At 37.8% G+C, this 16,085-nt stretch overlaps 1 protein-coding gene across 1 annotated transcript; it reads left to right on the top strand.

Moving 5' to 3' along the window:
• Positions 1-4,757: 4,757 nt before the first annotated feature.
• FBXO5 (F-box protein 5) lies at positions 4,758-14,892 on the top strand. The gene is made up of 5 exons (XM_037810873.1): positions 4,758-4,778; positions 9,848-10,559; positions 11,262-11,352; positions 12,845-13,027; positions 14,107-14,892. Exons 2-5 carry the CDS (start codon positions 9,883-9,885, stop codon positions 14,356-14,358), a joined length of 1,203 nt encoding a protein of 400 aa, XP_037666801.1. The 5' UTR covers positions 4,758-4,778; positions 9,848-9,882; the 3' UTR covers positions 14,359-14,892.
• Positions 14,893-16,085: the final 1,193 nt, after the last annotated feature.

The raw sequence follows: 16,085 nt of genomic DNA, 5'->3' as shown, positions 1-16,085 counted from the left end.
CTTATCATTTTAAGGGCCTTAGCATTTTTTAGATGTTTGCCTCAACAACCACCTTAATTCTAAACTATGCACTATAAATCCCCCCTGCCTTTGCTTATACTGCCTCTTCTGCCTAGAAAACATATACTTCATATGCCTCTGCAGACAGATTTCAAGGTCCAACCTAAAGGCACCTTAACACCTAGGCAGAATTAACTGCTCGTTCATTTGTATTCCTAGAGTACTTTACCATACCCATATGATAACCCAATGTAGTAAACTTACTAGTTTACTCCTGTTTCAAGACTGTGTATTTAATAAAGGAATGAGAAGGGGGTAGGTCAGGGAATTGAATGAACAAGCACTAATAAACCTCTCAAACTGTCTCATTAATGGACAAGATGGTGTTTTCTTAATTCTTGTCTCTTCAGGACATAATATTAAGCTATAATAGGCACTAAATAGATGACTAAACAGCAGTTCTATCTCAAGTATTGGTCCAGAAATCTGGTATATTATTCATAAAGAACCAAAATTGAACTTAATTTTAAAAGGGCCTACAGAACCAAAGCTAATCAAAACTTGGTTAACTCGAGTGGTGATTTTGAAGATGTATAAACAGGTAATCACTGTGTTTAAAATGAAATGTGTCATAACCCTGAAAAATCTGTTTCTCATTTTCGGATCTCAATTTCTTTAATGACACTACCATTTTCCCTTTCTCCCAAATTTAAAATATAGTCATCTTTGGTTCTCTTTTTCACATAATTTGTTGCTAACATCCTCCTTTCCCACTATAGACAATCTAATCCTCTCCTATTCCATTGTCAATTCCACTATTCTTGTCCAGAATTACTTCTCTCCCGGATAATTAAATCTCCTTACTTTTCTCCCTGTGTCTTCTCTCAGTACACACATAAATAACTGCCAGATTAATCTTTCTAAAAACAAAGCTCTGATCTTGTCACTCCTTTGCTCAACAACTTAATAGATTTCCATTACTTCCCAAATAAAATTCTTAGCTGTGCATTCAATACATCCATGATCTGTATCCAGCATTATTTCTTATTAGCCCATTTCACACACCACCACCCCTTATGCCACATCAAATTAATTCTTCCTGATAAATTCACCCTGCATTTATGCTTTCCCTCATTTTCTTCCTGATTCCATGGAAACAGGAATCAAATTTCATATTCCTGGTCTTCACTCCCTCGGAAGACATCCCCTACAGCAGTGGTTCTCTATCAGGGGCAATGTTGCCCTCCAGGGGACATCTGACAACAACTAGTGTCTGGAGATAGTTTTGGTTGTCACAACTGGAAGAGGCGTGTGCTAATGGCTCCTAGAGGTTACGGGCAAGGGATGCTGCTAAACACCCTACAATGCAAAAGACAGCTCCATGTGACAAAGAACTATCTGGGCCAAACTGTCAATAGTGCTAAGGTTGAGAAACCCTGTCCTACAGCATATTCCCTTATTCTCACATATAGAAGTGAGTATAATTACAGAGTAATTACTCTGTCCTATAAAAATTCCCACTGTAACTTTAGGTGTATTTGACCACTTCAATATTCCATTACAACCATATTTTATACATTTCACCTGCCTCTCCAGTCATTCTTTTATTCAAGACATCTATTATGTCTTTTATGTGGCAGTCACATAGTACATAGTAAGCACAAGGGCAGCTGCCATGTCCCAATCATTTCCAAATACTCCACAACGTCTTGCGTGTTGTAAGTCTGCAAATAAGAATTTGATGAAAGAATGAGGGCAATTTTCTCTGCACTTTATTGTGCACCCCAAAACCCAACAATTCTGATACTGATTTGCAGGAAGAAAAGTATATACCATCTGTGGACATCTAGTAAAATTCAGAATGGTCCATTCTAAGAAGTTTCTTACTAAAGATGAAATTAAGTGCTCATGAACCTGCCAAGCAACTTAATTGTCAATTAGGAATATTTCACCCTAATCAAATAAAAGCTCAAACATCATTTAATAATAATGATTAAGAAACCTTTAAACCAAAGGTTTAAACTGACAAACTACCCCAGTATGCAACAAAGCATGCTTGACTTTATATTACCTTATATTCCTATGGTGATTTTGATTTTTCCAATGTTAGCCTTTTTCTGAAGAAAAAAACAACAACTGCTGTATCATGCCTTTCAAATTATGGCTAAGATCCAAAGATTTATTCCAGGCACTCAACTATTTAATCTGACATAAGCCCCTGCTCAAATTTCATATTCCCATCCACATCTGAAAAGAGAAGAGGGGAAATAAAGATGAACTCTAAGCTCAAAGAAGGGAATTGACGTGAAAATGTACTATAAACAATCAGGATTCCAGTAAATATTATTCCCCATCATAACAGGGAAAACTACATGGAATTTGGAATCCCACAGGCTGGGGTAGGAATTTTCAATTACTGTGTGTTTCTCTAGGAATAAACTTAGACTTTTGAGTACAATCATCATAAAATGAAAATAATGCTAAGGTTATCACAAGAATTAAAGGGTAACATTTACAAAGGCCCTAGCACTAAAAAGAAGCCATTATAGTTTTAAAATTATTTCAACAAGTCACTCCTTTGCTACAATCCGTTTAACAGCTACCCCACTGCAATCAGAAACAAACTTCAAATTCTGTATCTAAGCCTACAAAAATCTGTAGGATCTGACTTCTGCCTACCTCTGACCTGTCTACTCTCTTCTTTGCTCACTGCTCTCTGGTCAGCCATTCTGATCTTCCTTCTAACCCTGGAACATGCCAAGAATGTTTCTTTCAGTCTTTCTTCTGCCTATTATGCAGACGTTTGCATTGCCAGCTCATCATTCAGATCGTGGTTCAAGGTCTCAAAAACCTTCCTGACCACCCGAAGAACTTAATTTATGTCCCCACTCTCCACTCTCTACCCCCATTACACTGTTTTTCTCTTTCATTAACTTATGAAAAATCTTATATGGTTTCTCAATTTCCTTCCCATTAGTATGCAAACTCCCTGATGGAGGCTTTGTCTTTTCAACCTTCAACTCCACGACCCGGCACCTGGGCCAGACAAAGTTGTGGTGAGTGATGCACGTGCCTCAAGCACAAAATGTAAAGGGCAAGCAAAAATTTCAATAATCAAGATAATTACTATTTGAACGCAATTTAAAAAAAATACAAAAAGTCCATGATGAACTAAATATCACAATTTTACGTAAAGACATTATGTAATTTATACAATATGCCCTAATCCCAGCCTTGTCTCATTAATTCTGACCCTGCCAGGCACAGGATTTGCAACAACTGAATTGAGCACCTACAATAAACAAAGTTCTGACTCTCAGAGAACACAGAACAAAAAGCCGGAAAACAGCAAAATGGAAGTTTAGGTGCTACGTTTTCACCATACTGTTGCCAAAAGCTGAGTCTCGGGAATGCACTGCCACAGCTTAAGTGCATACTACAACTAATGAAAAGATCAGCATGACCAATAATACTACACAATTTGTCATCACTTAACTGCCATCCATTCTTGCCATCACAAGAAAAACATGCAGTTAGTCCAGGGAGGTGAGGAGATTGGCCTTCCCACCGCAACCGGATTCTAGCGAATACTTTTTTTTTTGTAGTAGTAGTAGTAGCAGTAATAGTATTAAGGCTACAGTTTCTTGGCAATGGCCTTTTAAGGCAAGAAACAAAAACCCAGGAGGGCATGAATATAAATTCAATAAACTTAACGTTCATACAAAATAATTAAAGAACTGCAGCTGAAAATAAAAATAACCGCGCTTACGAGAAAGAAGTGAACTCTCGCCCACCCTCACGGCACAGAAAGCCCAGGGGCCACTCGGCTGCGGGTCTCCCGCCACAGCGGTGGCTGAGCCTGCTGCTCGGTGTCCGCAAGCGCGCGTACAGAGGGACCCACCCACCACGGCCCGCTCCCCTTCTCCCGGAAAGAAACGCTGAGGAACGCGGGGGAACCCAGTGCGCAAGCGCCAACCCGCCAACTCTGCACCCACCGCCCACCAAAGGAGCCTGCGCAGAAGCATGGGGAGAGGGCGGGGACAAATTAGGAGGGAGCTATGAGCGCGCGCGTAAATTCTAAAGGCGGGGTAAGTAGACTTGGGGGAGGGTTCTTGTTCCGGAAAACTTGGATTCCTGGCCGCCCCAGAGTCGCCGCTCACCAAACGACCTCTTGGGAGATGATTGAAGACAGTCGGCTTGCCTGCTTACCTGTCGGAGATCTCCAAACAGAGACCGGAGTTGCCTTCAGACTGCAATCAAGATTCGGAGGAGGCCCATCCCAAAGACCGCAGATGGCAGCGAGGCGGGTGTGCGCATGCGTGGCGGGACTCCTCCACGTGCGGCGAGCCGGGACCTCCCCGCCCCAAGGCTCCACCCCACCCCACCCCACCCCTGGCCGGCGCATCTTCCCGGAGGTGCTGACCCGGCTTGATGGATGGGTGGAACTTGGCGACTCGGCCCCACCTCCCGGGCCGCGCATTGGGCTAGGCCGCGGGCTTCTCCGCCCATCGCCTTCCTATTGGCGCGCGCGTGAGAGCGACGCACCCCATTGGCTCGCCTGGATTTGGGCACCAAATTCAAAGATTTTAAAAGTACCAGCTGGCGCCTTTTGGAAGACACGGCTCTACGGCCCTGCGAATCGGTCAGTCAGCTCCGCAGCCCGCATCGCTGTTCTCCTCGAAGTAAACCTCGCGGCCCTGGAATGAGCCAGCGGCCCTGCAGCTGCTCGCCACGACCACTCTTCTTGACAGCCGCCGAGCGCCCGCGGGCCTCGGGCGGTAAGTGAGAGGAGAGGGCGCGGGACGAGAGGTTCTAGGAGGGCTGGGGATGAGGGGTACCTACGAGCCCGAGCCCCTTCTGAACTCGAGCGTGCGACCGGGGATGGGCGGCCGCGCTGGGGTTCGGGAAAGGGAGCCGGGTGGGCTGAGGCGGGGTGGCGGCTGGGGTTCTCTCCTGCCGCGCCAACCTGAGCTCGATGCCTTAGGGTAGGTCGCGACCTACTGGGCGCTCATTTCCTTTTCGCAAAACCCAGCTCTTTCCCCACCTTCTTAAATAGGCGCCAAACGCCCCCTCCCCCACCCGGCCTCCCGCCCTGACAGGCCCCCCGTGCCGGCTGCTCCCAGGTGGTCCGTGTGCCTGACCCCTACTCTCTGAGCCCCTTCTCTATTATCTGCCCTGCACCCTCAGATCCGACCTGAATTTCCCGGATTTTTCGCCTCAGTCTTGCAGGCGGGCGCGGGAGATCTTGCTCGCGGTTATCTCCCGCCTCTGCCAGTCCCGCGCCCTGAGGGGTCATCCCTCCGACCCTAAAGTATTTCCAGGGTCTCCCTCCCCACTCCCGCCAAATGGAGGGACCCCCACCACCCCCAATCGGACAAGCTCAATTTGGACGTCCAAACAAAAACACTTAATTTTCTCCTTTTTTCATCCTCTGCCCATTAACTCAGTCTCAAGGCCTGCAGTGGAAAGGAAAGGGGAAAAAGCACTTTTTAATACAAAAACGTGAATTTGTCCGTATTTAGCTGATTTTGTGAGAAATGATGAATTGGACTTTTTTTCCCTGTGTCCCTGAATAAGTAGATATTTCGTTGACTCCAAAACTTGAATAGACTGGAAGGCACTGAAATAAATTCTTATTTTTATACTCTTTGTTACCATCACTAAAAGAGATCCAGAGACATTTCTTTTACCTCCGAAATTACCAAAAATGAAAACATATAGTCATATGATTTTGTAATATTTGGTAATTACTGAAAAGATGTTACTTTCATTAGAAAAAGAATCTAGAAGACTCAAGAGAGAAAAATATGCAGATTAAATATATTTATAGGAGATCCTGGATCACAGATCTTCCTGTGGAAATCTGAAGTTTAATTGTTTTATGAACTTTTTAACTAACTCCAGTTGTCCTTGCTATCTTCTCCTCAGAATATTTTCCGTAACCTGGATCCCCCCCTGCCCCCATTCACAGATTTGAGAAAATGAAATAAGTTAATTGCTTCCAAATATTTTAGAAGGTACACTTTTCTAGTTTTCTCTTACAGATTATGGCTGACTTGCAGGCCATATATAGCCTCTCTTAAATTCCTAATTAAAGGACTGGGGAGGCATAAAGTTGGGCACATGGTAGCTAGCTATAGGTATTAGAGAAAGTAGGACTTCAATGTTTAAGCACTGTAGCCTGGTTTAACTATAGGTTTTTAATACGGCATGTCCTGTCTATATTGAAAGATAACATGGAAGGTAAAACTTTGTACAGTTAGTTAGGAAACTAATGGAATGTTTCAAGGTCACAAAGCTAGGCAAAAGACTGAGCATTGATTTTCATTTGCTCTTGAATCAGTCTGAATCCTAAATCTATGCTTTTTAGTGGGGGAAACATAATATTTTGGGGAAATATATACTTCCGTGTGGAATGTATTTTGCTCCTTTTAAATGTTTATGATTTGCAAAGTAAGGAACATGAAGGGTTTTGGCTTATGAATAATGTGATAAATATTCTATTGGTTAGACCCTTTGTGACAGGGATTCTGACGTACATTTAATTGTTTCATTGTCTTATCCCCACTTTGTGGATGAGGAAATTGAGGCTTTAAGAATTAACTTCCATCAGTTTTCTCCAACTCAGTGAATGGCACTTTTTACCTTAGATATTCAAACCTTGAACTCAATAGTTTTGCTTTGGGATTTTTTTTTTATTAATTCATCATCACTCATCGTCCACATTCAATGTATTGGCAAGCTCCATTGGCTTTAGCTTCCAAAATAGATCTTGAATTTATACAGTTACCTTCATTTCCACTGTAGACGTCCTACTCCAGGCTACCCAACTTCTGTGATACATACTCCCAACTGAGTTCCCTGCTTCCACTTTTTACCTTCCTACAATCCATTCTCCATAACTGCTGATCATCTTTTAAAAAGTTCTAACCAATTTCTCTCCCCTGTTTATAACCCCAAAGGCTCTTTATTGCATATTGACTAAAATCCCAATTTACCCCACCAAGCCTATAGACCTTATTTTTCAACCATTCTCGCCTAGCCCACTAAGTTGCAGCCATATTTTTATCTTGTACATTACTGCTATTTTCCATGCTTCCTGTATTTCCCTCTCTCTAGAACTTGTGCAAGACTTGCAGATCTCAGAATGTCACCTCTAGAAGATCGTCCTTGACTAACATCTCCCCACACTCAGTCACTAAGTGGGCATTGGATAAATAAATGAAGTGGCAGAAGTAGACTCTCAGTCCTCATCCATGTGATTGAAGGATTCATGGAATCAGATAATTTTTCTTTTTGAATAATGTCAGATCAACTATGTGAATACATGTTTCCCAGCTTATCTAGAAAACTTGGCTTGAAAATTGGAAAGCATTGAACTAGTTAAGAGACGTAGTAGGCTCTCTAGCCTGTTTCAGTCTGTTTCAGCTACCTTTTTAAAAAAGTAGTACTTCTTCAACTTATTTTGCAGTATTGTTTTGGAGATCAAGAGTACATAACATTCATATTTTAAAGCTAAATCTTAACCAAGGCCCAGATGTTGGTTTCTAATACCATTTTCCAATAAAAGGAACCAGGGCTGGAATAGGGAAAATACAGGATGACCCTGAAGCATGTCATGGTTCTAGAAAGTAAAGAATGCTCAAAAACCCAAAATCATAAGAGTTATGTCAGAGACGCTGGGGGCAACCGAAAGACCACAATGGTGAAAGCTACAACAACTTAAGCAACAACATAAATAGCATAGTAGTGGATTATAACCCAAAGTCCATGGTCTATACTGATATAAATGATCGATTAAATAAATATGTGAGAGAATAGACAAATCCTGTGTAGAAGAATTCCAAAACATGTCTATGTATTTCCCCTCAAAGAGGCATAACTCCCCATTCCTGTATGTGTGGTCTGTGCATAGTCTCTTACTTCCAAAGAGTCCACTGTGAAAAGGGAAAAACATTACTGTGGAGAAACGTGACAAACGCTAACCTCATCCAGGTAAAAGGAGATCCAAGTAAAGTATGGATTTTAGTTAGTAATGTATCAATATTTTATATTAGTTGTGAATTAAAACTTGAAGTCTAACTACATGAAAATTCATGTTGACAGGAATATTATAGTGATTTTCTTTAAGTTCCTTAAGTGGGGCTTATTTAATGAGTAAGCATAGATGCTAGGGCTGGTATATTAAAAATACAAAAAAAAAAACATTTTTTATATTGGATGCCTTCTATGTGTCAGGTACTGTACCATTTGCTGGGAATTCTGTGGTAAGCAATGGCAGACATGTTCAGCCATTAAGGAGCTTACAGTAAATTTGGCCAGGTCTGAGAAGGCCCCTCTTTTAAAAGATATGAAGCTACACATGAATAATGAATTCGGGAGACAGCAGAAAAGATATTCCAGACAGGGAAAAGCATAGACTGGAAGTCATTGTTTTGGGGAACCACAACAGTTTTTTTTCTGGCACGATAAATTCTGGTTTTTATAGGGAGTATAAATGTGAAATATTTAAAACTAGTAACAATATGGAATGCTATTGTTCTGAGCACCTCACTTCCAAACTTAAAATGCTGTCTGTTCCATTACTTCTTAATTGATTTCTCAGGTCCTGGGGTCGTGAGTCTTTAGCTTTCTTGAAGCTTAAGTTTTAATAAGTAATTATGAAGTCTCATGAATAATATCCATAATTGCGTGGTTTGTGAATAGTCATAACTTGTTTTTCCCTTTTATTCTACTTATATGTACCAACTACATTTTATATCATGAGCCAGTACATGTTTATGTTTAACTTATATATCCAAAACAAGTTTCCCTAGACTACGGGTATTGAAACTTACAGCCTCATTGCAATATGTTCTCATTATTTAGAATATTTGAATGGTAACTTGGACTCACTGTCACCCTCACATTCTTATATATGATTTTATATGATTTCGATTGTCATCCTTACTTGCCAGATCTTCTGACTGGTAACTGAACTATTGATTCTGCTAGTATTTTGGTTAATTGGTTGGTCATGCAAAATCTTTTTTCACTAATTAAAAATAGCAGGGTTTCTAGCACATACTAAGATGATGATGCCCTGTATTTGAGTTTACCGTATTAGGGTAGACACACCTTAAACATATCAGACTATCACCTGGAGCACTAGGTGATAAGAATAAAACTTGAACAGAGAATGGGATTTTGGGTGGACTTCAGTTTAGGGGTGTTTAAATGTACTGTCTTAGTCCTTTTCTCACTGGATTATTTAAAGGCTTACAGTAATTGCTAATGTTTAAATAATACACAAATCTTCCTCGTTTACTTTTAATAACACTATTCTGGCCCTTATACATGCCCTTACCTAACTGGTCTTAACTTAGTATAGACAAATTAGTCAAAGTTAATTATAATGCCACTTCAAGTCCAGGGTAGAAACACTGATTCTAGGAGTATTTGTGATTAACTATAAGGATAATTTTGACCTGATATCTCAGTGTTTTGATGCATCACATTTCCTCCTTTGTTCTTTAAGGACAGATATTTATTAATATCCTTTTTCCACTGCTTTTTGCTTAATCTGATATAGCACTTAACAGTTACACAAATCCAAAAGCAGTCTGTTTTGAAGTATCTTTTTAAGAATAAGATGTACGTACTTATTATAAGATGTAATGTTTTATCATTTTATTGTCACATCTCGTTTAAACTTAGGTAGTTTCATAGCTGTATAGGCATGTACACATAGGCAGTATTAGGTGCTGAGAGAATGTTAAGTAGTTAAATCAATGTGTACTCCAGTTTACAAAGTAGGAATGTGTGGAAATTTTGCCATTAAGAAGTAAATGTTACGTTCTTCTTGTAGGTTATAAAGAAGAAAATACCACTCTTTCTGTCAAAATGAAGTGTGATTTTAAATGTAACCATGCTCATTCTGGACTTAAACCAATAAAACCTGATGATGGAAGACTGGGTTCCTACACTCCTGCATATTTGGAAGATTCTTGTAAAGACTCCATTAAAGACTATGAAAGGTTATCATATATTGGATCACCGATTGTGAGCCCTAGAAGTATAGAACTTGAAACAGAAAGCAAGCCCTTCCATAACAAGGAAAATCAACATGTGCAACAAACACTTAATAGTTCAAATGATATAGAAGAGTTAGAGACCAGTAGACTTAATGAAGACAGTGGCTATTCCTCATTTTCTCAACAGAGTATCTTTAATGAACATGAAGAGGGTAGCCTCCTGCTGGAAAATTACAGTGACAGTCCCCAATCCTGCCTACTACAGACCCAAAGCCCAGACCAATATCCCAACAAAAACTTGCTGCCAATTCTTCATTTTGAAAAAGTGGTTTGTTCAACATTAAAAAAGACTGCCAAGCGAAATCCTAAGGTAGATCGGGAGATTCTGAAGAGGATTATATGCAGTGGAAATTTTAGACTACAGAATATAATTGGCAGAAAAATGGGCCTAGAATGTGTTGATATTCTCAGTGAACTCTTTCGAAGAGGACTCAAACATCTCTTAGCAAATATTTTAACACAGCTCAGTGATATGGACTTAATCAAGTAAGTATTGTTGCTTTGAGTGCATTAGTATAATCCACTGGACATTTTTGTTAAGACGGCTCGTTTACTTGTAAAGTATGTATATATTTGAAAGTTATTTTTCTATTAGATTGAAATCATTGTTCTTTTAGTTTATTTAGAGGAGCTCTTGGCAAGTATGACTTTACACTGATCTTTATGAAATATAGCTAAAATAAAACTTAAAAATGTAGTAAATATTTTTATTGCTGCCCTAACTTCTTGAGGGGTACTTATCACAGGTTCTACTGTTTTTTCTATTAACATAGGGGCTTTTCAAATTGATTTCTGCTAATAGCAGAGTACTTTGAAATTTGTCTACAACTTTTACCAAATATACTGCTAACATGGTATCATACAATGGAGGCTGCTTATTTGATGTTTGCAGTTATAATAAAAGATAAAATACAAAGCTGTGGTTCTTAAGCCTAAGGTACACTTAGAATTACTTGATGGGGAGCCCTTAAAAACAGAACTCCAGCTCCCATTTTAGAGCAATTAAATCAAAATGACTAAGCATGGAGAATCCTTAACTTTTAAATGCCCCAAGTAATTCTAATGTGCAGCCATATGTAAGAACCATTGCTGATAGAAATTTCTTTTTGCACTGGTGATGTTTCTGTAATATGTTCACCTTAGCTCTTTGTAATGTTTTGTTTCCTTTATAACCATTTACTTTTGCAGTGTGGCTAAAGTGAGCACAACTTGGAAGAAGATTCTAGAAGATGATAAAGGGGCATTCCAGTTGTATAATAAAGCAGTACAAAAAGTTACTGTAAGTCTTTGCAGTTGATGTTTTCATTTTAAAATACACTGCTAATGCACTGTTATCTTTAGAAATGGCCAAAAGTAACAACAGGTAGATTACTCAGTTATTATATAGTGAGACTTGACCATGTAACCCATCTTGGTTACGATTGGTGTGTATGTGTGTTTTCTAACCTTTGGAAATGTGCTGTTTTATTTGTACTTCTAAGTTATAAAGAAATAAGGGTTGTAAAAAAGTATTTTCAGTTATCAGAAAAACAGAAAATTATCAGCATATTGAAGATTCTTCATACAGAAGAGAAGGCATTTACTTTCCAAAATACTTGGTAACTTTTGGAGATGTTTCTGAGAATCAAAGTCAATACATGATTAAAATTTCAGGCCAGAGGTGATCATTAGAAGAAGCCATGAGGAAGACTGAAAAGGAAAGGTTAGAAAGTTAAGAGAAGAGCCAGGAGAGCACATCTTCTCATGCAAGCCAAAGGAGAAGTGCTTCAAGGAGGAGCAAGTGGTCAGTGATGTCAGTTGTGGTGGAGACAGCCGTAACATAAAGTCAGCCAAGATACTGAAGCATTCTAGTAAAGTAGTAATCTAATTAGACTGTGAAGGTCCAGTTCATAAAGAACTGGTAAACGTTTTCTTTCAGGAAAAAAAAACCTTGATTTATGTCCATTACAATGCGCTGCAAGGATAGAATGCTCTATTTATTGTAATTATCTCTAGAGCACAGTGAACTTCTCAGTTAATTAAGTAATGCCATAATCTATTTCTATTTATGTTTTAGTATTTTTCCCTGGTGGAAGCTAAAACATCCTTAATATCTTGGCCCAGAATATATGTATACAGCAATTCTGGAGCTACATTAACCTTTCCTGTTCATTTCATTGAAGGCAATAATAACATTAGTATACCCTTATAATTAAAGACAAATTGGCCTCATTTGTCTCTGTAATTAGAAACAGTTTCACATTAATCCTAGAAATCATCCCATGCAGTCATTTCTAAATGTGTAAATTCCGGTGAGAATAAAATTTTTGAGTAAAAAAAAATTCAGATCCTAGAGTTACACAGACTTAAGAAGTTTTTGTGCTACTACTCACTAGCTGTGTAATTTTAGGCGAGTATTGTCAAAATTCACCAATTCAGCTTCTTTACTGATAAACTGGGATATCTTATCTGAAAGCTTGTTTTTAAACCTGTTCATAATACTGAGGTGGCACTTAAAAATGACTACTACCATCTACTGGTGGTGAGAATAATCTTTTGTTCATTTGTAAATCATGTATTAAGTGCTGCGTAGACTAAACTTTTCCAGTTTCTGGTTCACAGTTTCTTTCAATGTTAGTTATTAGGCTTAAAATGTCCAGGAATAGTTTTATATGTCTGTAAAGCAAGTTTGCCTTTTTTGCATGTATCAACAATAAAAATACCTGCTTTTGAGAATATAGGAATGAAAATATTTTTTTAAGTCCTGCTAAAAAATTTATTTTTCTAATTAGGAAAACAGCATTAAGTTTTCACCACATGCTTCAACTAGAGAATATGTTATGTTCAGAACAGCATTAGCTTCTGTTCAAAAATCAGCAGTCCAGACTCTCCCAAAAAAAGATACGCTAGCAAACTTATCCAGTCAAGCTGATCAGAAGGGTTCTACATACAGTCGACACAGTGAGTTCTCTGAGGTAATTTTTTGTTTATTAATCGATTAGAAATATATGGGTCATTTACTGTTAAAAGGGTTTAGAGAGAGAAATTGAAAAGAACTTTCAAGGTCAAAATGTAACTTGGCCTTAGAATTATGAGGGAATTGTCACTGGAGCTCATGTTCTCTTGGCCCCTTTATTCTACCAAAAAACATGGGAAACCAAGAGTGTTGACAACCAGCTAATCAAATTAGGGAGGTATACAAATGGTTTTCTTTGTATGCCAAAAATAATAGAGACCAGTTGGCATTGTTTATGATAGTTCAGTGATGTTGAGCTCTAACTTGTAAACACTAAGAAGATAATAAAAAAACAACCTTGATTTTGAAACGTCCATAATTTTTAAATTTCATAAATTGGGTCAGTACTACATTTTGCAATTGCTGGCTTGGTAACTGAGAAAAAGGACTAAACAGAAAAAAGCCAGCTTTCAGAAATTGAAAATCTCCTATTATACCTTCAAATCATTGGGTGGTATTTGTTAATAGTTTTACCACCATGTGGATAATTTTGCATGCTTAATTTAGAAAATAATATTTAAGAGCATATGTTTTGACACAAAATATTGTCTGGTTCAAACACCTAAATATAAGCTATAATAAAATATAGTTTCTTAAATATTAATAATATACTGACTAATAAAATATGCAAATTTATTTTTAAAGCATTTATTGAATATCTGCTCTATATCAGGTACTACATAGGTAAGAAAAAGTGGTGTCCTTTGTAAATTTACAATCTAGGATGGAATATAACGCGATAAGTGTTTCGAAAAAGGTAGAACTAGAGGTGAAAGCAACCAACTCATTGAAATTAGGAAGACTTTGCAGAAAAAGTGACTGGTTGTTAGGCATTGATGCATAAGTAGCGCCCATGAAGTAAAAGAATATTTGAAAGTATATTTTGAAAACTCCTTATTATAAAAGCAGGACTTGTCTTATGTTTAACATTGGTGCTTTCATATTTCTTTCTTCATGGTGTCAGTGTGGCCATCTTGATATTATTAACTAAGTGACATTCAGTCCTTCCTTATTCAAGTTTGGATTTTTACTTTCTAGGTGGCTAAGACTTTGAAAAAGAATGAAAGCCTCAAAGCCTGTATTCGCTGTAATTCACCTGCAAAATATGATTGCTATTTACAACGAGCAACCTGCAAACGGGAAAGCTGCGGATTTGATTATTGTACGAGATGTTTGTGTAATTATCATGCCACCAAAGACTGTTCTAATGGCAAGCCCCTAAAAGCCAGTTCTAAAATGGGACCTCCACCTGGCACTAAAAAAAGCAAAAAGAATTTAAGGAGATTGTAATCTTAATTAAATCAATTGTGAATGGCCATGAAGGTTAGTTAGATGTTAGGTTTTAATTTAAAAAAAAATAATAAATAAAAATAAATGTACTGATATTCTGTTTTATGTTGAAATCAGTGTATTATGTGGGGTTTTTTGCCCTCTTTATAGAGGGCACACAACCTCTTAAAGTATTTTATAATGTAATGGCAAAAAATTTAAATGTGTCACTATAAATCAGAAAATTTATGTAAATTTTAAGAAAAAAAGGAAAACTAGTGAGACAGTTATCTGATATTTGTAATTAAGAGGGTAAAATAAAATTGGTTGAATTTTAAAGTAAAGGATGTAATTTTACCTATACAATCATAAATTTAAAACTTGATTATTTGGGGCATTTTATTTGCCTTACCAAATTAGTACCAGTTGAACTATCAACTTCTGTAGTCTGTTAATTTAAATGTTTTATCACCTTACCTTTCATTTTCAGTGTGTTTCCCCCCAAAACTGCTTTTGTGAAATCTTGTTTTCCTTATTTCTTCCTTATTTCTAATGTGTCTGATTTACTATTTTTATACGTATATATAAATATTCCTGTCTTTGTGTCAATGTACGAAAATAAATGTGTTGTATATATACATGTGTAAAAATAAATTTTTCTGTTATGAATAAAATTGCTGAAAGCTTTAATAAATAATGTGTATTATTTTTGGTAAACATCCTAGTCTTGGAGATGACTGAATTGGGAAGCTGTAGTAGACTGCATTTGTGTGTGTACTGAATGGATTCTGCTTTTCTGGGGAACTTATTAGATTCCTGGGCTTTACTTTGGTCCAAGGTTCCTGTCCACTCCCCATATCTTAATTCAATAGTTGTGGAATACAGTCTTGAAATAAGCATCTCAAAATGACACAGTACAGGAGGACCACAAAACATACTTTCAGAAATGCCATTATATTAATTCATGCATCACAAAACCAGTTAAACTAAAAGTTGAACAGCCAAAAAAAAATTTACTAGGAAGATTAAAAATGTATACAGTCAGATGCTATATTTGGATGCAGTCGGCATTTGTGTTAGTAGCAAGAGCCCAATAAAAGCACAATCAAATAAAACAAAATCCTTAATTTCAAAGTTGAATCTTTTGGCCTGTATTATTAGAGGGTTGATTTAGGACAGGCCTAGGTGACTCTCAATAGGTCCTCAAAAGTGAAGGACTTTGGCCTGCAAACCTCAGCAGAAGCAAAGGGATTTATGGGTGTGGCTTTCATCTAATGGAAGGAACTCCAATAAGATTAAGAGGAAACCCACCCAATTATGTTTCTTTTATATGATTTAGTAGCTGTATTCAGGTAAAATTGACATAAAAACTGACTACATATTTAGTATAATTGGGTAAGTTGACATGTATCTAGAAAACTATAATTAAGGTAGTCTTCCCTGTCCCCTGGTGGTCCCTCTTGTCAGTCTCCAGGCAATTGATCTGCTTTCCTAATCGTAATAGACTAGAATTGCCTTTTCTAAAATTGTATATAAATGGAAGCATAAAGTATGTACTCTAACTTCTTTCACTGAACATTATTTTGAGATTCATCATGTATGCCTCAACAGTTCATTCCCTTTTATTACACAATAGTATACCACTGGATGTACCACTTGATCCATTCACCTGTTGATGGACATTTGGCCTTTTTCTCGTGTTTTGCTATTAAAAATAAACATTCTCTGGACATTTGTGTACAAGTCTC

This window comes from Choloepus didactylus, chromosome 2, assembly GCF_015220235.1.
Source record: "Choloepus didactylus isolate mChoDid1 chromosome 2, mChoDid1.pri, whole genome shotgun sequence".
NCBI classification, from domain to species: Eukaryota; Metazoa; Chordata; class Mammalia; order Pilosa; family Megalonychidae; genus Choloepus; species Choloepus didactylus.
This window is presented reverse-complemented; position numbering and strand designations above follow the sequence as displayed.

Coding starts and splice junctions, on each gene's coding strand:
- FBXO5 (XM_037810873.1), top strand. CDS start 9,883: ATGAAGTGTGATTTTAAATGTAACCATGCTCATTCTGGACTTAAACCA. Junction 11,353..12,844: donor AAGCAGTACAAAAAGTTACT/GTAAGTCTTTGC, acceptor TTTTCTAATTAG/GAAAACAGCATTAAGTTTTC. Junction 13,028..14,106: donor GACACAGTGAGTTCTCTGAG/GTAATTTTTTGT, acceptor TTTACTTTCTAG/GTGGCTAAGACTTTGAAAAA.